A 23,484-nucleotide genomic window follows, 5' to 3' on the forward strand; every position below is an offset into this window, starting at 1 on the left:
TTTATGCCTAATTAGATTATGCCTAATGTATTTTTGGTCAACTTTTAAACTTCTCTGGATCGCAATGCAACTTCTGGGGTGAGCGAAACCAACAACAGGAACGTTTTTTTCTGCGCATGACCCAGTTTGAGCCATTGTTCAGTGTAGTGATGGGCATTCCGGCTCTTTTTCGTGAGCCGGCTCGTATGGCTCAGCTCACCAAAAAGAGCCGGCTCTTTTGGCTCCCGAACGGCTCTTTAAAAAATACATGTTTCAACTATGAATTTGACTATGATGGGTGTGAAAACAATTTGAATTAAATTATGAAATGAAATCATACTCGACCGTAACCACATATCTTTAAAAATGCATTGATTTGTCATGGCTCTCCTCTTGAGTTTTGACTACTCTCTGACTGTGTGTGAGTTGGCTCGGCCCTCCCTCATGCAGGATTGACAGTAACAGAATGTGAGGATGATCGTGTGCGCCTTTAAGCCTACAAGTATTTTTTTGTTGTTCTTTGAATTAGTCAATTATTTTAAATACAATTAAAATTCATTATTTCATAATCATTTAGTTTTTATAGGCTGTATTAATCTATTAAAAATAGAGTCGGCTCTTCAGATATGCGAGCCAGCTCCCGACGTTCACCTTCAAGAGCCGGCTCTTAGAGCCGGATCGTTCGCGAACGACCCATCACTAGTTCAGTGGTCTGAGTAGCTATACCAGTTATAAATCAGTAGTCAGAGTTCTTCGGGAGCCTATGACCTTAAGGAATTTATTTTTCTTTCTTTCTTAGGCCTACGGATAATGGTTTATTTGTTGATCCAATTAACTTAAGATTCAGGCCCATAAAAATCTATTTCACCTAAACGTTTTGTACACACTTCCTGTTCAATGTGACTAAAAAACTAAAACTATTGTACGAATAACATGATTCGAAACAAATCTTTTTGAAATGTCGAAAAAGTATAGAAACTCAAGGTTGTCTACCATGAGGCTTTAGATTAATTGGCAAAAACATAATAAGTGGAAGATAGTATATATTTTAAGTTGAGCGATTGACCCTAAACCATCAACAGTTTGTTGTTGGGTTCATGTTCATTTTTTACAGTATATCATTCATATTTTCACAGCATGATTTACATTTACATGTATTCATTTAGCAGACGCATTTATCCAAATCGACTTCCAAGAGAGAGCTTTACAAAGTGCATAGGTCACTGATCATAACAACAAGATAGCCACAAAAACATTGCGAGTAGCCAAAACATGAAGCACACATTATGAACAACCAAAGTAAGTGCCAAAGGGAAGAACCATAAGAGCATGTAGTTAAACAAGTTACAATTAAACAACATGAACCGCTATAAGTGCAAGTGTACCTGTGAATTAAAAAAATATATATATATGATAGATATGGTTAGAGAAATGACATCAATATTATGATCAAATTATAGACACACATTTTGTCAACGTTTATTAAAAGGTGTTATTAAATACTTCAGGAGGAGATCGTCTACATTTAGTCATTTAGCAGGCGCTCTTATCCAGAGCGATGTTTGTCTGTGTTTGATGGTGCAAATCACTCCACTCTTAGGCCTCAGTGTCCCTGCGTCGGCGATGTCGAAGGACTGTCCGGGCAGCAGGCTGAAGTCATACCTCTGGAGCAGTTTGGCCATCACAACCTTGGCCTCCATCTACACGCACAAACACAGATTCACTTTAAGAGATCAAGAGACCTTATCAGTGTGTGTGTATGTGAGTGTGAGTGTGAGTGTGTGCGTGTGCGTGTGTGTGTGGGTGTGAGTGTGAGTGTGAGTGTGTGTGTGTGTGTGTGTGAGTGTGAGAGAGAGAGACTATCATAAATAAATAAGTCTTCATCCAATATAAGCTTCATGTAGACGATATATACAGTAGTACGGCCTATCGAAGCCTTCGATAAATAAGTCATACTCCTATATTGTTATCGACAATACACTCTATATAATATAAATAATTGAATAATACTTAATAACTCACCTAAGAACTAACAATAAATTACTACTAAGAACAACAACTAAGTATAACCTAGGCCCGTCTGTTTAGTGGACATGATTCAAGCCAGCCTTGTCTAGATATGGCTGCAGCGTTGTGTAGATATTACATTACATTTACGCATTTAGCAGATGCTTTAATCCAAAGCGACTTCCAAGAGAGAGCTTTACAAAAGAGCATAGGTCACTGATCATAACAACGAGATAGCCCCAAACATTGCGAGCAGCCAAAACATGAAGCATACATTGTGAAAAAAACAAATAAGTGCCAAAGGGAAGAACCATAAGAGCATGCAGTTAAACAAGTTACAATTAAACAACATGAAACTCAAAAAGTGCAAGAGTGTACCTGTAGAAAAACAATCAACAGTAAAATATTTCACAGTGAGTACAAGAATTTAAAACCGTTACAACTAACCAACAAGAGCAACAAGTCTCTCAATAAGAGTCATTGTGATCCTTGAGGAAACTAACATCAGGTCCAGCCAATCATTCCTAAGTACTGTTGTACTCCCGGAACAAGTGCGTGTGAGCCTTTTCTTGAAGGTGGGGAGACAGTCAGTGTCTCTGATGGAGGTGGGGAGTTGATTCCACCATTGGGGGGCCAGACAGGAGAAGAGCTTGTGTTGGGACCGAGCGCTCTTGAGCGGTGGGACCACCAGGCGGTTGTCAGAAGAAGACCGTAGGTGACGGGTGGGGGTGTAAGGCTACAGGAGAGACTTGATGTAGGCAGGTGCAGTCCCGTTCACCGCTCGGAAGGTCAGTACCAGGGTCTTGAATCTGATACGGGCTGTGATGGATAGCCAGTGGAGGGAGATGAGGACAGGGTGACATGGGAGCGTCTGGGGAGATTAAAGACCAGGGGGGCTGCTGCATTCTGAATCCCCTGGAGGGGGCGGGTTGCGCATGCTGGGAGACCGGCGAGCAGCGAGTTGCAGTAGTCCAACTTTGAGAGGACAAGTGCTTGGACTAGCAGCTGGGTGGAATGCTCAGACAGGTATCTCCTGATCTTCCGGATTTTGTAGAGGGTGAATCTACACAATGTGGATGTAGCTTACAAAGCAAGCGACTCCTCCTGGTATCCGGACACCGCTGATGACCGTGTCGTCTGCCAGCCAGCGAGACGTGGACGGAGCCGTGGGGTACAACCTCAGGGTCTCCTTCAACACCTGAGAGATCACCACACACAAAAAACAGATAGAAATCGGTTTAGAAACTGACCGAATATTACTTATATATTACTATAAAATTACACACGCATACAGTTGTTATTAAGAACATTATATTTAGCAGCTGCATTTTCCGTTATTTACATTTACATTTAGTCATTTAGCAGACGCTCTTATCCAGAGCGACTTACAGTAAGTACAGGGACATTCTCCCCGAGGCAAGTAGGGTGAAGTGCCTTGCCCAAGGACACAACGTCATTTTGCACGGCCAGGAATTGAACCAACAACCTTCTGATTAATAGCCCGACTCCCTAGCCGCTCAACCATCTGACTCCCTATTATTAAAAAAGCTGTTACACCGACAGTTAAAAACAAGCCCCGTACAAAACCACCAACTAAGAATTGACAGAATAATGATGAAGATATCAGAAGTCATCAAGATAGCTTCTGAGCATCTCTGGAGTTAACTCACAATGACCAGCAGAGGTCAGTAGACTCACTAGAAAACAAACTGATTTGAACAGATTGAACCTGAATTGAACTGTTTGGACAACAGGAACTTTGTCCCCTTCTTCTTACCAGGCGTTTGATAATCGTACCTGTGAAAGGTAACCCATTTCCCCCAGATCATCGTAGCTGATCTCCTGGTTCATCCCAAGAACCTCATCCACCTCGTCACCCTGGAGAACATGTATATAATGTGGGGGGAGGGGAGGGGGGGGGGTCGCCTGACCATGTAGAAACAGAAATGACATGCCGTCGTGTAAATAAGATAAATAACATAACATAAGGCCATTTAGTTTGTTTAATAAAAGAGCAAGCTATAGACCTGTGTTATAGAAAAGGTAACCTTAAATGACTTATTTTGTGATCTGGCGCTATATATATATAAAATATATATATTTTTTATAATTATTATTATTAACTTGACCTTCCAGGGTGGACGGGGGGTGCCGTTGGGGGGCGGGGCGCCCCCCTAATACAATGGTAGGGGAAACGCTTCTGTTTGATATGCCGTCCTGACGACGGCATGTCATTTCTGTCTCTACATGGTCTGTAGGCAACAAACTTCCTATTCTGTTACTAGAAGATTATGGGACGAATATCATTCCATGATTCGAAACATAAATTGAAAGGTCTAAAAAAAGTTTAGAACCTGGAAAAAAAAATCGATCAAAATGAGTGGCATGTGTAAAACTGGATGCAAACGCAGATTAAAGATGTGTAGGCAACATCTCGAAACATTAACTTTTCAGTACGACACACAAATCCTTGCGGTAGCCTACCGAAGAACAATCCCTACCCAATGACTGTACTCTGACCACTTAACGAGCAACTGTGGCATGCGCAGAAAAATGCTTTCTTGTTGGTTTCTCTGACCTAGCCTACAGACTACATCCTGGAAGTTGCATTGCGATCTGGAGAAGATTACAGACAAGTTGACCCGAAACACATCAATCCAATAATTATTTTCGACGAAGAGCGATATAGTTCACTATCGAGAACATGGCATTCTTCAGTTCTATTGCAGGTTGCTCCTTTTACGTTCTTGCGTTAATCTTTGTTTTATGCTGTGTCGCATTTACCGGTTACTGTTTGTATATTAAGTACATACACTGGAAGTACGATCATATACCTGGGCCGCCACGAACGAGGTGAGTCCTGAATTTTGGCCTCAATGACTAAGTAAAATATCTAATCTCAGACGTTTTTATCTAATCTCAGACGTTTCTATTTAACAAGAGACTATAATTTTTTTCAATTAATTCTTAGGTTATGTGCTACAGTTGCCTGCAATTAAACTATGACCAACAGCATTATAGTTTTTTGGCATTAAGCCATTTGTTATGACTGCAAGGCTATTGAATCTTTAATTCTGTTATAATGACTCAACCACAAAGTTTGACCTGTCCACACACAAACTCATCATGTCAAGACATGAAATTAAGCCACATTTTTTAAACCTACTTGCCTTTGGCAAGACACAACCAAGTACTGCAGTCTCCCGGTCGTGTAGATTCACCCTCTACAACATCTGGAAGATCAGGAGATACCTGTCTGAGCACTCCACCCAGCTGCTAGTCCAAGCACTTGTCCTCTCCAAGTTGGACTATTGCAACTCGCTGCTCGCTGGTCTCCCAGCATGTGCAACCCGCCCTCTTCAGAGGATTCAGAACGCAGCGGCCCGCCTGGTCTAGACGCTCCCATGTTACCCCGCTCCTCATCTCTCTCCACTGGCTACCTATCATGGCCCGTATCAGATTCAAGACCCTGGTACTGACCTTCCGAGCAGTGAACGGGACTGCACCCGTCTACATCAAGTCTCTCCTGCAGCCTTACACCCCCACCCGTCACCTACGGTCTTCTTCAGACAACCGCCTGGTGGTCCCAACACAAGCTCTTCTCCTGTCTGGCCCCCCAGTGGTGGAATCAACTCCCCACCTCCATCAGAGACACTGACTGTCTCTCCACCTTCAAGAAAAGGCTCAAAACGCACTTGTTCCGGGAGTACAACGGTACTTAGGAATGGTTCGCTTGACCCGATGTTAGTTTCCTCAAGGATCACAATGACTCTTGCTTAGAGACTTGTTGCTCTTGTGGTTAGTGGTAACTGATTCAAAAATTTTGTACTCGCTGTGATATATTGTTTTTATTATTGTTGCTTGTTTTTTCCACAGGTACACTTGCACTTATAGCGGTTCATGTTGTTTAATTGTAACTTGTTTAACTACATGCTCTTATGGTTCTTCCCTTTGGCACTTACTTTGGTTGTTCACAATGTGTGCTTCATGTTTTGGCTACTCGCAATGTTTTTGTGGCTATCTTGTTGTTATGATCAGTGACCTATGCACTTTGTAAAGCTCTCTCTTGGAAGTCGCTTTGGATAAAAGCGTCTGCTAAATGAATAAATGTAAATGTAAGTACATTCTCAATATCATATATATTTATAATTAGCCTATTTATTATTTTTTCACAAGGCTATAGTGAAAGTCATTACATTACATTTACATTTAGTCATTTAGCAGACGCTCTTATCCAGAGCGACTTACAGTATGTACAGGGACATTCCCCCGAGGCAAGTAGGGTGAAGTGCCTTGCCCAAGGACACAACGTCAGTTGGCATGACCGGGAATCGAACTGGCAACCTTCGGATTACTAGCCCGATTCCCTCACCGCTCAGCCACCTGACTCCCAGTCGGTCTCAAAATGTGGGTCTTGTTTCCGAAAGCCTTGCTTATCAGTTTAGGCATAATTTATGTTAAGTTTGAGGCGAAAAGTGAAGCTAATTTAGGATAGCAAACCATGGGGGGTGATTAGTGCCAGGTTAACAAAGCTAGATAGCTAGCTGAACTGTAAAAAGACAGCTGCAGAAACGCCACAGGCACAGGCCAGGGTAGTATCATCTTATCTTTTTTTTCTATGGTTCTGGATTTTCCCTACTTGTAGCGCTGATATCCGGTCACATGATCCCAAGACGGCGGTCGGAAAATGAAATTGCCATGCAGTGTGTAGGCCTAATAGGCAGTGGATAATATCATACTGCTTTGAAAATGTCAGGAGGCAAATTTCCTGGAGGGGTTGATACCATGGATGTTATTATTCGTAGAGGTGTATTGTCGCACACAGGTTCAGCACAACAACTTTGTATTTCTTCCTCCAGTTTTCTATTTGGACACACATCCCATTTCCTGAAGGTGATGCGTGAGGATCGAGTTGTACACGATTTGTTTCTCCAATGGTGAGATGCATGGTCACATGGTGCTGTGATACTCTTTAAGTTTCTCCTAAGATTACCTCATACACTACTCTCTTGATCTCTATGTGTTAGCCCCGAGCGAACTGACGATGCTGTCTCCAACAGGGCTGAAGAATATGGACCTGTGTACCGGATAAATGGCCTGCATGCTGTTTTCCTTTGCGTATCTTGCCCAGAAGCCACAAAAGTAAAATATAGGCGTGCCCAGAGAATTTCACGTTCTTGTTGTGTAATAAGTAGAGCAAACGTTCTCCTGCAAGAACCGTGGATGAAAAAACTGATGAAACCAGTCGGCCCACCAATTTTTTCTTCTTATGTCCACTGTATTCTACTGTAATTTTAACACACAATTTGTATTGTCTTCACAGGATATCCTGATGTCTTCCAAGTACCCCAAAGATGAAATGGTCTACAAACGTCTATTTAGCTTGTTTGGACAAAGGTGAGAGCCTCCTAAATAAAGCTGCACTGTTTGACAAGTAATATGTAATCTTTCTACTGAGCCAGTTATTTATTATACATTATGAACACTGGTGGTTGGGGTTGTCATGGTTGTTTTGATTTCCTTTAAACATATTATTCTATAATATATATTATATTTAATGACCACATCCTCAGTTATAAATAGAAAAAGTCTGTCCCACTCACATTTGAAAACACATACACCTCTGAATTACTCTGAGGACAAAAAATCGAATTCGTTGTCATCTTTTGTTTCCTCTCTTTTTCTCTCATCCAGGTTCCTAGGAAACGGCCTAGTCACGGCCCAGAGTCATGAACAGTGGTTCAAACAACGCCGTATCATGGACCCTGCTTTCAGCAGCTTGTAAGCTTCACCTCCAGCTGACACAGAAAAAAAAACTACAAAAATGGAGGTCCTCGTGTACATTTCAAGCCTACGACATCTTCGCTCCTTGTCTCTGTCAGGTACCTGAGGGGCCTCATGGGTCAGTTCAACGAGAGGGCAGAGCGACTGATGGACAAACTTGGAGAGCTGGCAGACAGCAACACAGATGCCAACATGCACCAACTGGTCAACTGTGTCACTCTGGATGTCATCGCTAAGGTTAGGTTGAGTTAGGGCAGGTCACTATCAGATAATAATAATCAACTGATGTGTCCTTCCTTTATTGATCTTAGATTCAACGTAGAATTGAGCTGGGTTCAACATTCTTGTCACATAAGAATCATAATGGAACAAACATCGAGACGTATAAATTCAAGATTTGTACGGCACTAATGTTAGCCAGTCAATGGTTTTCTGCCCAGCGCATTCGACCAATCACGATTAACCCCATCATTTATGTTGTCAATTGCAGGTGGCATTTGGAGTGGATCTGGACTTGCTGAAGCAGAAGGACTCCCCTTTCCCTAACGCCATACTGTTGTGTCTGAAAGGGATGGTGTATTATTTGAGGGATAACACCTTCCAGGTAAAACTAACTGACCCTGAGATCCAACGATGATTCAGATTATCATGCTAACTTCTAACAGGCAGAGTTGCCAAAAAGTACTCATCCTTCACTTGAGTAAAAGTACAGATACTCGTGTTTATAATCAAAGACTGACATGTAGCCTAATTAAGTTTTTCAACCTTTCTAAACTTTTTTCCCCAAAAACGTTTTAAATTTGTTTTCATCTGAAGTTTTTATGCAGATCATCATGCTAAACACTAACAAGTGCCTATGTAACAGGTGTACTAGTGGTCACACTGCTTGTCAGTATACTGAGGACTGAGTTTAACCAATTCACCTCGGTTACACTTCCAACTTTTCCAGTACATGCCGAAGAACCAGAAGTTCATCCGTGAAGTGAAGGAGGCAGCTCTGCTGCTGAGGAACACAGGTGCTGAGTGGATTAACGAGAGGAGGGAGGCGATCCAGAGAGGAGAAGATGTTCCTAAAGACATCCTCACTCAGATCATCAAAACAGCCAACAAAGGTTCCACAAACCAGTTGACATGAAACTAACAATGGCCGGGTTTCCCAGATTCGTTAACCCTCGTGCTGCCTTCGGGTCACATGACCCAAAGGTTCATAACGAACCATCGTTGTGTTTACCCAATTTTACCCAATACAAAAACAAATTAAAATTATTTTCTTTTAACCTTTGCAATGTGGGGGGTCTGAGACAGCCCAACGGTTAAAAGAAAATGCTTCACTTTGTCTTTGTATGCTGTAAATCTGTCGCAATACGACGGTGGGTCACAATGACTGATGGGTCAGAATGACCCGAAGATAACACAAGGGTTAAGAAGCTCTTAACGCTAAGAGCTTAGGAACGTCCTAAGAGCGCTCTAGAATGCTTTTAGAACGCTCCTAAGAAGCTCTTAGCGTTAAGAGCTTCTTAACAAATCTGGGAAACCCGGCCAATACCATTTTCTCCCAAAAAGATTTGATAAAGGGGTGTTTATTATGTGCAAAGGATTTATTGTGATATATTGATATTGATCACTTTAGAGGAACTCATGGATAAAGAGGATGAGGAACAGATGTTGGACAACTTTGTGACGTTTTTCATCGCAGGTGGGAGACTTTATAGGAAACCCTTCTACACAGTTTATAGACTTATGTTTTAGTTTCTGAATTATAATTTGTAAGTTGTACTGGTGCTGCATGTATGTCCTTTTCCTCTTTATAGGACAAGAAACAACAGCAAATCAACTTGCTTTTGCTATTATGGAACTGGCACGACTACCAGATATATTAGCAAAGTGAGCAAAACAGTGCAGATAGACTGAACATGTGACACTGCATATGGACTACATGTGTACATCCCCTAAATCTACAAACATCAGTACATTTCTATATATCCTAATTGTATTCATCTTATATTCATTATACATGTTTATGTTCTCCAGGGTGACGAGAGAGGTGGATGAGGTTCTTGGGATGAACCAGGAGATCAGCTACGATCATCTGGCGAAAATGGGTTACCTTTCACAGGTACGATTATAAAACGCCTTTAAAAGGGGACAAAGTTCCTGTTGTGCAAACATTTTTACATTTACATTTAGTCATTTAGCAGACGCTCTTATCCAGAGCGACTTACAGGGACAGTACAGGGACATTCCCCCCGAGGCAAGTAGGGTGAAGTGCCTTGCCCAAGGACACAACGTCATTTGGTTGGCATAGCCGGGAATCGAACTAGAAACCTTCTGATTACTAGCCCGATTCCCTCACCGCTCAGCCACCTGACTCCCTTTTAACAGTTCAATTCAGGTTCAATCTGTTCAAATCAGTTTGGTTTTCTAGTGACTCTACTTTTTTGTGTGTGGTGATCTCTCAGGTGTTGAAGGAGACCCTGAGGTTGTACCCCACGGCTCCAGGCACGTCTCGCTGGCTGGCGGACGACACGGTCATCAGCGGTGTCCGGATACCAGGAGGAGTCGCCTGCTTTGTAAGTACGGTTGCAAAATTCCGGGAATATTCAAAGTTGGAAAATTTCCACGGGAATATATGGGAACTAGAAAGGCGTTTCCTGCTGAAAATGCGTTGGAATGCTGAAAGATGAAATTATTTTTCTTAAATAAACGTACAACTTTTACTTAAATCTCAGCCAAATTGATCCCCTTGTGGCTGATGTGAACATGTCTTTCCTTGTTGCAGTTCAGTTCCTATGTCGCTGGAAGACTGGATAAATTCTTCAAGGACCCGCTGACTTTTGACCCAGATAGGTTTCACCCTGATGCTGCCAAGTATGTGGCCCATCTGGAACATTCCCTATCCTGCATGTGAGGTGACTACAATGCCGCTAACAAGAAAGTAACAATGTTTTGATGTTACATTTTTCTCCTAGGCCCTACTACTGCTACTATCCTTTTGCCCTAGGACCACGATCTTGCCTGGGACAAAACTTTGCACAGGTGTGGACATGGGGACACACACACACACACACACACTGCACTCTCTCTCTCGCTCTCTCTCACACACACACACACACACTTCACTCTCTCTCTCTCACACACACACACACACACACACTGCACTCTCTCGCTCGCTCTCTCTCACACACAATGCACTCTCTCTTTCTCACACACACACTTCACTCTCTCTCACACACACACACACACACTGCACTCTCTCGCTCGCTCTCTCACACACACTGCACTCTCTCGCTCGCTCTCTCTCACACACACTGCACTCTCTCTCTCACTCACACACACACACACACTGATAAGGTCTCTTGATCTCTTAAAGTGAATGTGTGTTTGTGCCTGTAGATGGAGGCCAAGGTTGTGATGGCCAAACTGCTCCAGAGGTTTGACTTCAGCCTGCTGCCCGGACAGTCCTTCGACATCGCCGACACAGGCACACTGAGGCCTAAGAGTGGAGTGATTTGCACCATCAAACACAGACAAACAAACTCCTCCTGAAGTCTTTAATAACACCTTTCATAACCTTTAATTGTGTTGGACCTGTGCTGGATGCAGACGTTGAAAATTACAACGTTCACATCAAATCAAACATGTTGATTTGAGTAGCCCTTTTAAGTCACAGAAGGCTTCACAGATGCCCATACGTTGGCATCTTGAACCAATCTAAAGCCTCAAGGAAAACAACCTTGGGTCAGCAATATCTTGTCAGATAACTGCTTTGTTTCATGGCTCATCAAGAACAGTGTTTCATTTTCGTAATACGCGGGTCTATATACAATTTTTTCTCAGTTGTAATTATAGTTTTGGAAAAACACCGCTGAAACTGTCTGAATTTCATTGCCAATCCTTTTTGTCGTGGTATATGATTTACTAACATTACTTTTCACCTCATAAGTATTATATATGGAAAAATTAGGACATAATATATAAATGCAAATCTTTTTTTCTGAAACATTGGTTTGATAATGGCATGGTATTGGTAGAGCAGTTATTTAATGATGATGGTTTACTTTACCCTTATGAAGAGTTTCTGGCACATTATAAGATTCCTGTAACACCAGGGGACTATGCTACAGTTTTTGGTGTAATATCTCCGAAAGTGTGTATGCTGTTTAGACAGGGGATAAAAATAGACATTCAACACTGGTTCCCACCTACTATAGTCAACTCTTATGTAGGTAATATTTGTTTCTCTTTTAACTCGCGTAACAAATCCATAAGAGAGTTATTTCAAAGGGACTTTGTATCTGCCTTATATTTATTCATATTGGAATCGTTTAACAGACAATATTATTTGGAAAAAGGTTTGGCGTATACCTCATCAATATTTAGTTACGAACAAAGTTAAAGACGTATCATATACAATTATACACAGGATTTACCCAGTGAAACATTATTTTCTTAAATTTAAAATTGATATTGATTATAGTTGTACCTTTTGTGACAGTCACCCTGAAACTGTGGTTCATTTGTTTTGGCACTGCCCGTTTGTGAAACCATTTTGGCAGAATGTTTTTGATTTTATTACAGTAAATATTGATGACCAATCTCTGTTGTTGTGGAAGTACTTGGTATTCGGTCTTTTAGAGGACTGTAGAGACAATCGTAATCAGGTATATTTAATACATTTTATTATACTAATGGAAAAGTTCTACATTCACAAATGTAAGTTTTCATGTGAAAAACCCCTGTTTTATTTCTTTCAAGAAAGAACTTGAACATTATTTTGTTTCAATAAGATTCTCAATGAAGCAAAAAGCGGTGAAGACATTGAAGACCTGTAAACTTTTCAATATTTTTATTTTATTATACATCAAGCAGTGTACGATTGTTGTTATATCTTTGTAATATGTTTATTCGAAGATATGTAATAATTTTTCTGTTAATAAAAAATACAAATAAAATAAAGGAGCAAGGCGAGCCATTGTTCTGCGCAAGACCGGACGAGCCGGAAGTGGAAAGATGGCGCAGTCCATTTCGCGCTCTCACTTGTCTCACTGCGCCACTGAGCATTTTCATAGTAATTAATGGGGACGCCATTTGTATACTGTTCTTTGTACCTCAGTGTGATTATCTGTATACTTTGTGCTTTTTCAAGCAATAATAAAAAAGAATGGGGAAGCCATCTTTAAAGGGAAGGCTCGCTGTGTCTACTGTATATAAGTCTATAATTATAGGTCGGGTCGGTGTATTCCCAAGAACCCGGACCACATCATTCCTCACTATGTTTTGTGATTGTATTGAGAAAATTAACCACTGGATGTCTTAGAACTTTCTCCAGCTAAACAAAGACAAAACTTAAGTAATAATTTTTGGTAAAAAGGAGGAAAGATGTAAGATTGCCACCCTTCTTAACAAAAAAGGACTTAAAGCAAAGGATACTGTCAGAAATCTTGGTGTCCTTTTAGACAGTAATCAAAATTTTAACAGCCACATGAAAGCAATTACTAAATCTGCGTTCTACCATCTCAAAAACATTGCCAAACTTAGGGGTTTTACGTCAAAATATGACTTGGGGAAACGAATTCATGCCTTTATCTACATTAGGGTTGATTACTGCAATGGGCTGTTCACAGGCCTTTCCAAAAAGAAAACTTAAACAACTTCAAATGATACAAAATGCAGCAGCCAGAGTGGTTACAAAAACAAAAAGAACTGACCACATAACCCCTATACTAAAATACCTGCACTGGCTCCCAGTAATGTACAGGATTGACTTTAAAGCACTGCTGCTTGTTTTCAAGTCACTGAATGGGATATGGCCAAAGTATCTATCTGACATGTTTCAGCAGTACGTACCACTCAGATCTCTCAGATCGCAGTATAAATTTCTATTGGTAAAACCCACTATCCAAACTAAACAGGGTGAAGCAGCACTCAGCCACTATGCGGTTCACCTCTGGAACCAACTTCCAGAAAACATTAAAAACGCTCCAACTATTTTCAGTTTTAAATCTAGACTAAAGCCTTCTGCTAACTGGCTATGAACAGTTCCTTTGAAGCATTATTGCTTACTGTAGTAGACTAGTGATTTTTATTATTATTTGTTATGCTTTTATTTCCTATCTTTTACTGTTTTTTTATTTTATTTATTTTTTATGCCTTAATGTTCTCATGCTTTTATTTCCTATAATTTACTGTTGTTATAATCATGTTTTGATGATCACCTTTTGCTTTATTTATTTATTTTTAATGTCTTTTTTACACATTGTATTGCCATTGTGTATTTATGTATGTGAAGCACATTGTTGTGTATTTATGTGAAGCACATTGAATTACCACGGTGTATGAATTGTGCTATATAAATAAACTTGCCTTGCGTATGTTGGCTGTCCTACATTTCTGTTATTGTATCAGGCCATTTGTGTTTTTTAATGTACCTTTCTCACTGTTCTATAAACAAAAAGGGAAAAAGAAGAGTACATTTTAAATTAAATTCATACTTGTATCAAACACTTGAAAAAAAGCGAGACTTGTTCAACCCAATTTTTCCAAATGGCTTTTTGCTTTGGAAAACTTTGTTTCCCCCATCATTAGGGGTCATGCATTTGAGAATAGTTTTGAATAATAATGTCTCCATTCTTTTTCATTAACTCCTAAAAACTGATTTTATTATTTTCGACGGTTTGGCTTACATTAATCGTACGATCATCCTGAATATTTATGAGACTTGTAACTCCTCCTACTTTACACCCGTGTCATGCTGTCAAGTGTCAACTGTTTCGACATGATAGGTGTATTCGACTTCATGCAGCCGCAGTCGATGTCGAACGTACCTACCTTTGGCACATAGCGTACCTGGGCGGTGCTACTTAGTCTGTAGTTTCTAACTGCTTTCACACGCCAACTGTCTCCCACCTTAAAATGTCATGTAAACCATTGACCGATGAGGCCGTTGTATCAGCGTGCAAGGAAAGGGACCCCATCACCAAGGTTTGTTAAATATGAATGCGAATATAAACATTTTTTTCGTGGTATATGGGTGATATATAGGTAACCAAACCTGTTTAACCCAACCCTCCCTGGGAAAGGGCGATACAGAATTTGTTACCACGGTAAAACAGCCACTCGTATGAATGTTTTGTATTCTTTTTTTAATTACAGTATGTAAATGGCCTTGACTTTAGCTATGTAGTTGTGTTTTTCTGGGAATGCAGTTAAAAGCCTATAAGACCATGTTTTGGAAAGTAACAACTTGCCCCCACTCCTCTCTCTCTCTCTCTCTCTCTCTCGTTTCTCTTAGGACTTCATGATGCAGCAAACTAATCTCAGGGTGAAAGACCCTGCGAAATCCATAGACTTTTACACCCGCATCATGGGCATGACGTGAGTGTCAGTAGCTTGTCTATGGAAGTACCCCAAAGCCTGCATTAACCTTTGTGTCCTATATTTCCCCACAATGCAACAATGTCCTGATTGTAATTGGTGGTCCCTCCAGTTTGCTTCAGAAAATAGACTTCACACCCATGTTGTTTACTCTCTACTCCCTGGGGTACGAGGAGAAGACAGACATCCCAGTGAATGTGAAAGAGAGGACAGCGTGGACATTTTCTCGCAGAGCCACTCTGGAGCTCACACAGTAGGTGCTTTTTCCTGTCTAAGACTCAGTAGTTTCCTGTCTAAGACTCATTAGTTTCCTGTCTAAGACTCAGTAGTTTCCTGTCTAAGACTCAGTAGTTTCCTGTCTAAGACTGAGTAGTTTACTGTCTAAGTATCAGTAGTAGGGAGTCAGACGGCTGAGCGGTTAGGGAATCGGGCTATTAATCAGAAGGTTGTTGGTTCGTGCCAAATGACGTTGTGTCCTTGGGCAAGGCACTTCACCCTACTTGCCTCGGGGGGAATGTCCCTGTACTTACTGTAAGTCGCTCTGGATAAGAGCGTCTGCTAAATGACTAAATGTAAATGTAGTTTCATGCCTAAGACTCAGTAGTTTCCTGTCTTTCATGGTTTATTAGCTTTCAGAGTCAATACATTTAAAATTTTCCTTTGCATCATCTATAAGCAACTGGGGCTCGGAGTTGGATGACAGCATTTCATACCACAACGGAAATTCCGAACCTCGGGGCTTTGGTGAGGAAATGCACAGGATTATCAAATGTTATTCTGTACATACTGAAGATATCAATATTTGATCATTCTTTGTCCCATCCCTCTTCCTACGATAATAAATGTATATGCAGGGCACATCGGTATTGCTGTACCTGATGTCTATGCAGCCTGTAAAATATTTGAAGAACAAGGAGTAACATTTGTCAAGAAACCAAATCAGGGTATGTTTCTCACAAACTTAACACAATAAATCACAGTTGGGATGTCTTCTTTAGTTAATACCAGTGCCGTGTTCCTTCCCATACAGGTAAAATGAAGGGACTGGCTTTCATACAGGACCCTGACGGATACTGGATTGAGATTTTAAGTCCAAACAACATGGTCCCATTAACTTCATAAACCTTACATTTTGTGGGATTCTACTTAATTGCATCTATGATTCTGATATGCAGGCCTATGAAAGTACTGCAAAATGATACATTTTAGGTCACAGGGAAATTTTACAAGCACCACTGTACAGGGCAGAATTTTGACGTATTAGAACTGCCATAAATGCAAACACATTTGGTTTTGAACTGTTTACATTTATTTTGTAGGCCAAATAAACACGTTTATTTTTATGTCCGTTTGTGTTTGACTGGTTTCAGTTTTCAGTCTGCAGAGGGCGCCTTTTTTCTGTGAATGAAACTGTCCTGAATCACATCCGGGTTATGACCTTTTCGTGTTGTGGTGGTGGAGGTGCAGATGCTGAATTTGACATCTTATTTAGTATAACAACGAACCTGTGAAATATATATAATACATTTGGACTAAATATTTTGGAAATAAACATTGTCTATAGACAAAAGTAAGTCGAACGAAGAAGGAGGACTCGTCGATTGAGTTGCCTGGTACGTCACGCGCCTGAAACCCAAACTGCGGTTTCGGTTAGCTAGTAGTGCTAACAACATTGTGTAGCTAGTGAGTTTCGTTCGTCAGACAAACAGCTGAGTCCAAATCAGAAATAACTGAATTTCAATAAAAAGATGTTTTGCTATTACCAGCTTAAGTATATATTACTATATGGGACAGGTAGCAGAGCATGGATTGATGGAATTGTTGGTTCTGGTGCTCGGTAGCCTAGGCTACTGACTGTAGATGAAGTTGCTATAACGAAATGTTGTCTCAGTCAGGACGTAGCTAGAGCCAAGCGCTACAATAACTACACTCTAACGCTTGTGTCGTGACCAGAACGGTTTACGTGTCTAGCTTGTCAAGCTAACTATGTAATATTAACATTGTGTACTCGGAACAGCCCATTAATTAGAGCTAGGCACGCTAGCTAGACTGACTAACTGGTCTTTCAGGACGTGTTTTCCAGTTTCCTGGACTGTCAGTATGTAGCTAGGCGTTAGCTAGTTATGTAGCTAGATAAATGAGTTAGCTAGGCTAGCTAACCACTTTTAACGCAATCGCAACTCTAGCGTCCTGTACTATAGTTGACATGTAAGCTAGTGTAGCGACAGCGGGGACGGTTGCACTTTCTACATTCCAATTAGGCTACATTACTCTTTACCAGCCCTCCCATTGTGACATATAAAACGCCATAATGATTGGATGATGGATTAGAGGTATGACTCCATTGTTGAAAGCTCCTACTTAAGACATATCGCAAGATAATAGGCTACTACTAAAATAAAGTAAAACCTTGGGTTACCTTTTCTAGTTTTAAAACGTCCATATCAGATAGTATCTGAATATCTATTCATACCACACATTTACTAACATTAACCATGACAAAATAACGCCCTTGTTGCAGATGTGATTGTGGAATACTATTATAATGAGTAATAGTCACCCCTTGCGTCCACTGGCCTCCGTTTCGGAGATCGATCACATCCACCTGCTGTCAGAGCAGCTTGGGGCGCTGGTGCCAGGTGAAGAATACAGTGATGTCACGTTCATTGTGGAAGAGAAACGGTTCCCAGCCCACCGCGTGATCCTGGCCGCGCGCTGCCACTACTTCAGGTTGGTAGCTTGCTCTGGGATTATTCAGAGGGTTCTCGTTTTGTTGTGCATCTGACTTTGGTTTCTAGACTACAGGGGCGGTTGTAGGGGGGAAGGGGGGGGGGCAGTGCCTCTGTGACAACAAGCTTGGACCTGTTGTTGCCCCCCTATATGTAAAGTCTGAATAATTATAAACATGGTCTTTTTCCTGTTAATGCCTGCAATGCAGTGAAGGAAAATAAATGGCAAATTATACTTTTTAATGTAACTGGCCCCTCGAACAGTACAACTAGCCCCAGCTTGCCCCCCCCCAAAGCACAAGGTAATCCAGTTAAGTATGAGACGATGACAGACTGCTATGCTTGACCTCCAGGGCTCTTCTGTATGGTGGGATGAAGGAGTCCCAGGCGCTGGCAGAGGTGTGTCTGGAGGAGACCCGGGCTGAGGCCTTCTCCATGCTGCTGCACTACCTGTACACAGGCCGAGCCAGCCTCAGCTCCGCCCGCGAGGACGTACTGCTGGACTTCCTGGGCCTGGCGCACCGCTACGGCCTCCAGCCACTAGAGGACTCCACCTCCGAGTTCCTGCGCACCATCCTGCACACGCACAACGTGTGCCTGGTCTTTGACGTGGCCAGTCTGTACTCTCTGAGCACGCTCAGTGCTGCCTGCTGTGGGTATATAGACCGGCACGCCCCCGAAGTCCTGGCGTCAGATGCCTTCCTCACGCTCTCCAAGGTAACCAGGGAGATAAGACTTTAGAAATGGCATAAACATGAACCGAGACACACCTGGTATGTCTTCTATTAAACCCCGCCCTGGACTAAAAGCTGCACCATAAAAACATGTAGTTCCATAAACGCCACAACGTTTAATATTTCTCCCCTTGAATTTCTTGTTGTTGTTGTCCTTGAGTAGACGGCTGTTTTGACCGTGGTGCGGAGGGACTCTTTTGCCGCCAGTGAGAAGGAGATCTTCCAGGCGCTGTGTCGCTGGTGTCGCCACAACGGAGAGGGGGCCGCCACCCAGGAAGTGATGTCAGCCGTGCGGCTGCCTCTCATGAGCCTGACGGAGATGCTGAACGTGGTGCGCCCCTCCGGCCTGCTCAGCCCCGACGACCTTCTGGACGCCATCAAGATCCGCTCAGAGAGCCGGGACATGGACCTCAACTACCGCGGCATGCTCAGTGAGTTCCGCTGGGTGTTATCCACACAGTCAGCTCACCTGTGGGCGGTCTGTGATCTTCAACAGAACCAGACTGCTTGTTGTTTCCTGATTCAGTCATGTGCTGTTGCTTGTCTCCCAGCCCCGGAGGAGAACATCGCCACCATGAAGTACGGTGCCCAGGTAGTGAAGGGGGAACTGAAGTCTGCCCTGCTGGACGGGGACACCCAGAACTACGACCTGGACCACGGCTTCTCCAGGCACCCCATCGAGGACGACGGCCGAGCTGGGATCCAGGTGAAGCTGGGTCAGCCCTCCATCATCAACCACATCCGCATCCTGCTGTGGGACCGAGACAGCAGGTGAGGCTCCTCCCCCTAACACACGCTCATTTCAATGTGTTGTCTGGGATGTACTTTTTAATAGGGTTTTTTTTCCCCAGATTACGGAACACATTTGATCAATATCTTTATCAGAGTTAGTGTTTACTAAACCGGTGTACACAGTGATTTATGTTAAACATCTCTGTATGAGATTTTCACCTTACGTTCTTATTTTGTTTCTCTTTGTGTGCAGGTCGTACTCCTACTACATTGAAGTGTCTATGGACGAGCTGGACTGGGTGCGCGTGGTGGATCACTCCAAGTACCTGTGTCGCTCTTGGCAGAACCTCTTCTTTACTCCTCGTGTGTGCAGGTAAACATGAACACCCAAACCTCCTTGGTCTGGCAGGAGCAGGCTGGGGGCCGTGGCTGGTTAGGGGGCAGGCTGGGGGTTAGTGTTACAGTTTCAGAGCAGTGTCTCTTTGTATCCCAGGTATGTGCGCATCGTGGGGACCCACAACACTGTCAACAAGGTCTTCCATCTAGTGTCTTTTGAATGCATGTTCACCAACCGTCCCTTTACCCTTGAAAAGGGTCTTCTAGGTAAGCCATGAATAGCCAACTGTTATCCAAATGTTATTTCTAACAAAGATCATTTGCCCACACCAAGTCACACACCAAGTCATAGTCTCTATTCTCATCTCTTTAAATGATAACCATTCCTTCTAATCATCTACATCCCTTTGTACCCGTACCAACCAATGATATTCTTTCCTGCTTTCCTGCATCTCATCCCCCCCTCCCTCCTGCTTGTAGTGCCCAGTGAGAACGTGGCCACCATTGCAGCCTGCTCTAGCGTGGTGGAGGGCGTGAGCCGCAGCAGAAACGCCCTGCTCAATGGAGACACACGCAACTATGACTGGGACTCAGGTTACACCTGCCACCAGCTGGGCTCTGGGGCTGTAGTCATCCAGCTGGCCCAGCCCTACACCGTAGGCTCTTTGAGGTGTGTGTGTGTCTGTCTGTCTGTCTGTCTGTGGTCAAGCAGATGCATGTACACTGTGTCTGCACATACAACAGTACACATAATCCAGTAAGATGTGCTCTACATCTCTCTGGGTAGGCTGCTACTGTGGGACTGTGATGAGCGTTCCTATAGTTACTACATCGAGGTTTCCACCAACCAGCAGCAGTGGACAAAGGTGGTGGATCGCACCAAGGTGGCATGTCGGTGAGTCTTGTCTTTTGACAATATTTCTGGCTCTGACACACACTGTCATTCTGTCACTGTGACTTACAAACTCGTGCTGTTCGGATGTAAAAAAAATAAACGAATGAATGAATTAAAATAGCATTCCACCAACCCTTCTCCATTGATTGTCACTTTACACCATGATGTCTTTCTGTCAGATCTTGGCAGACTCTCAAGTTCGACCAGCAGCCTGCCTCCTTTATCCGCATTGTGGGAACTCATAACACAGCCAACGAGGTTAGGCTGCACATCCACCCCTCCTGAGGTCCTCTACACCCTAGCATGTCCCACTCTCTTTCATGAGGTCCTCTACACCCTAGCATGTTCCACTCTCTTTCATGAGGTCCTCTCACCCTAGCATGTTCCACTCTCTTTCATGAGGTCCTCTACACCCTAGCATGTTCCACTCTCTTTCATGAGGTCCTCTACACCCTAGCATGTTCCACTCTCTTTCATGAGGTCCTCTACACCCTAGCATGTTCCACTCTCTTTCATGAGGTCCTCTACACCCTAGCATGTCCCACTCTCTTTCATGAGGTCCTCTCACCCTAGCATGTTCCACTCTCTTTCATGAGGTCCTCTACACCCTAGCATGTTCCACTCTCTTTCATGAGGTCCTCTACACCCTAGCATGTTCCACTCTCTTTCATGAGGTCCTCTACACCCTAGCATGTTCCACTCTCTTTTTATTTACTACCTCTTGCTTGCTTTGCAGGTATTTCACTGTGTCCACTTTGAGTGTCCAGCCCAGTTGGACACGGATGTTAAAGAGGGAAGTCCAGGACAGGAGGCTCCAGAGTCCGGCTCCACGCAGCCTCGACCTCCCCGGCCCTCACGCTCCCACAGCCTGCTCCCCTCCCAGGCCTCCTCCTCCTCCCCCTCCTCTCCCTCCTCCTCCTCACAGCCACAGCACTAGGACAAGTCCTCACTATTCTCTTGGAGGAAAATGCAAGACGTCATTTTTGCACAGGCTTTTACCAGCCAGAACATGCTGCTAAAAGCAAATATTTTGATAATAACACAAGTCTATAGCTATCTAGAAAAATGTTAACAAGAATTGTACATTGATTGCGGCAGTTTTTAGACTCCAGGGGGCTCCAGTCCTGTCTGATTTGACACAGAATGAAGAGAAAGATGTTTATAGAATACAATGAATTTATACTTTACTGTGAAGATACTTGCTCACATTTGAGGCCAGTGCAAGGGCACTACTAGGCGCTTCTCAGTGTCTGTACTGGCCTGGTACTATTACAGCCAGGAAGTCTAACTGTCCAAAAAGTAACTAGTATCACAATAGTGATGTTGGCAATAATGCTACCTAATCTTTTTTCCTGAGACTGTAAATAAACTGTAACTGTAACGATTAGCATTTACAAATAGTTCAACTCTTTGTTTATACTTTTTGTGAAATCTATGATATTAAATAATTTATTGGCACTTGTTAGAATCAAAGTGTTGCCGAGGAAGTCACACCTTGAGTGTGTTGGTCAAAGGCTTAACCCAACCTGTATTGACTATATGTGGCAAAGCACTTGAATGTTTTGCTTCAAAAGGTAATGAAGTAATTCGCACTGTTATTGGATTGGAGAGAAGTGTGAACCAGATTATGCACTGGAGCTGAGAACATATATTTGAACACTCTTTACTAAGAGCAGCTGATATTTGGCACTTTAACCCTCGTGCTGCCTTCGGGTCACGAACCATCGTTGTGTTTACCCAATTTTACCCAATACAAAAACAAATTAAAATAATTTTCTTTTAACCTTTGCAATGTGGGGGGTCTGAGACAGCCCAACGGTTAAAAGAAAATGCTTCACTTTGTCTTTGTATGCGGTAAATCTGTCGCAATACGACGGTGGGTCACAATGACTGATGGCTCAGAATGACCCGAAGATAACACAAGGTTTAAGTCTCTGTATTTACTGTAGGAATATGTACATACAATCTAGTGGCCCAGTTTGGCTGAGTGCTCCCTGTTATTGCTGTTTTAACACATACGGTATATTATTACTTTGACCTTTTCTGGGTTTATCTGACCTTAAAGAGTGCTGGTCATAGTTCTGTTTGTGCTGTATTGGACTAATTGTTCAAGTCTATTGTTGACCATGATTTGGTGTTAATTTGTTCTGATTTATCATAACAGTTAATATTTCTCTGTTTATTAATACATTATATATTTTATTTTACCAGTCATTTTTTTGCTTCATTTTTGGTTGCACTTAATCTGATTCCTGTTGGCAAATCCATGAACTTCCTTCGGTGTGCCGTCAACTGGCAACAAGCTGTGTGATGTTTGGACTCCCAGCTGTTAGCATGACACAGATCCAAGGCTGGACTTAGGCTAGATTAGGTAAAAAAAAAAAAAAAAAAGATTCATTTACATTTAGTCATTTAGCAGACGCTCTTATCCAGAGCGACTTACACTAAGTACAGGGACATTCCCCCCAAGGCAAGTAGGGTGAAGTGCCTTGCCCAAGGACACAACGTCATTTGACACGGCCTAGAATCGAACCGGCAACCTTCATATTACTAGCCCGATTCCCTAACCGCTCAGCCACCTGACTCCAAGATTCCCCATCTTTGTATTTTATTTGTCTCCCTTGAATAGATTTAAGTGTGTTCTGTTTGTTGTGTTTCTGTAGTGTGTGATAGTAATTACTATCATTGTTGAGGGGGTTATTTATTTGATTTTTCTATATCACTGCCATTAACTTACAGTTATATCTGTTTTCAAACAGGGTCCCTTTCTTAATGCATATAACAAAGTTTTGTAATTGTCTCACTTCTAAAAATGGTTTGTGATCTAATGTAATTTGCGGATCTCCAATGATAAATTGTGTCGTGTATGTGGCTTCAAATGACCTAGAAATCAGTAGACTAAAGACCAAATGAA

At 42.4% G+C, this 23,484-nt stretch overlaps 3 protein-coding genes across 5 annotated transcripts; all 3 read left to right on the top strand.

Annotated features, from left to right (window-relative positions):
* Positions 1-4,347: 4,347 nt before the first annotated feature.
* LOC134024981 (cholesterol 24-hydroxylase-like) lies at positions 4,348-12,560 on the top strand. Of its 2 annotated transcripts, none has more exons than XM_062467752.1 (15): positions 4,348-4,839; positions 6,846-6,923; positions 7,047-7,128; positions 7,310-7,383; positions 7,681-7,767; positions 7,869-8,007; positions 8,261-8,374; positions 8,720-8,882; positions 9,401-9,466; positions 9,582-9,654; positions 9,802-9,886; positions 10,230-10,340; positions 10,550-10,638; positions 10,740-10,806; positions 11,164-12,560. In XM_062467752.1, exons 1-15 carry the CDS (start codon positions 4,691-4,693, stop codon positions 11,314-11,316), a joined length of 1,530 nt encoding a protein of 509 aa, XP_062323736.1. In that variant the 5' UTR covers positions 4,348-4,690; the 3' UTR covers positions 11,317-12,560. The 2 variants fall into 2 exon arrangements, with proteins under 2 accessions (XP_062323736.1, XP_062323737.1); XM_062467753.1 differs by having other exon boundaries at positions 4,729-4,839; positions 6,812-6,923.
* Positions 12,561-14,508: 1,948 nt separating this feature from the next.
* Positions 14,509-16,491, top strand: LOC134024780 (lactoylglutathione lyase-like). Its single transcript, XM_062467453.1, has 6 exons — positions 14,509-14,751; positions 15,062-15,144; positions 15,257-15,397; positions 15,821-15,888; positions 15,999-16,088; positions 16,175-16,491. The coding sequence occupies exons 1-6, from the start codon at positions 14,683-14,685 to the stop codon at positions 16,264-16,266; spliced, it is 543 nt and encodes a 180-aa protein (XP_062323437.1). The 5' UTR covers positions 14,509-14,682; the 3' UTR covers positions 16,267-16,491.
* Positions 16,492-16,576: 85 nt separating this feature from the next.
* Positions 16,577-22,464, top strand: LOC134024779 (BTB/POZ domain-containing protein 9-like). 2 transcript variants are annotated; one of them, XM_062467451.1, is made up of 11 exons: positions 16,577-16,757; positions 17,666-17,874; positions 18,227-18,590; positions 18,771-19,038; positions 19,159-19,378; positions 19,593-19,712; positions 19,833-19,942; positions 20,156-20,345; positions 20,463-20,570; positions 20,750-20,828; positions 21,307-22,464. In XM_062467451.1, exons 2-11 carry the CDS (start codon positions 17,690-17,692, stop codon positions 21,505-21,507), a joined length of 1,845 nt encoding a protein of 614 aa, XP_062323435.1. In that variant the 5' UTR covers positions 16,577-16,757; positions 17,666-17,689; the 3' UTR covers positions 21,508-22,464. The 2 variants fall into 2 exon arrangements, with proteins under 2 accessions (XP_062323435.1, XP_062323436.1); XM_062467452.1 differs by having other exon boundaries at positions 17,701-17,874.
* Positions 22,465-23,484: the final 1,020 nt, after the last annotated feature.

Source organism: Osmerus eperlanus, chromosome 8 (genome assembly GCF_963692335.1).
Source record: "Osmerus eperlanus chromosome 8, fOsmEpe2.1, whole genome shotgun sequence".
In the NCBI taxonomy this organism is placed as follows: domain Eukaryota; kingdom Metazoa; phylum Chordata; class Actinopteri; order Osmeriformes; family Osmeridae; genus Osmerus; species Osmerus eperlanus.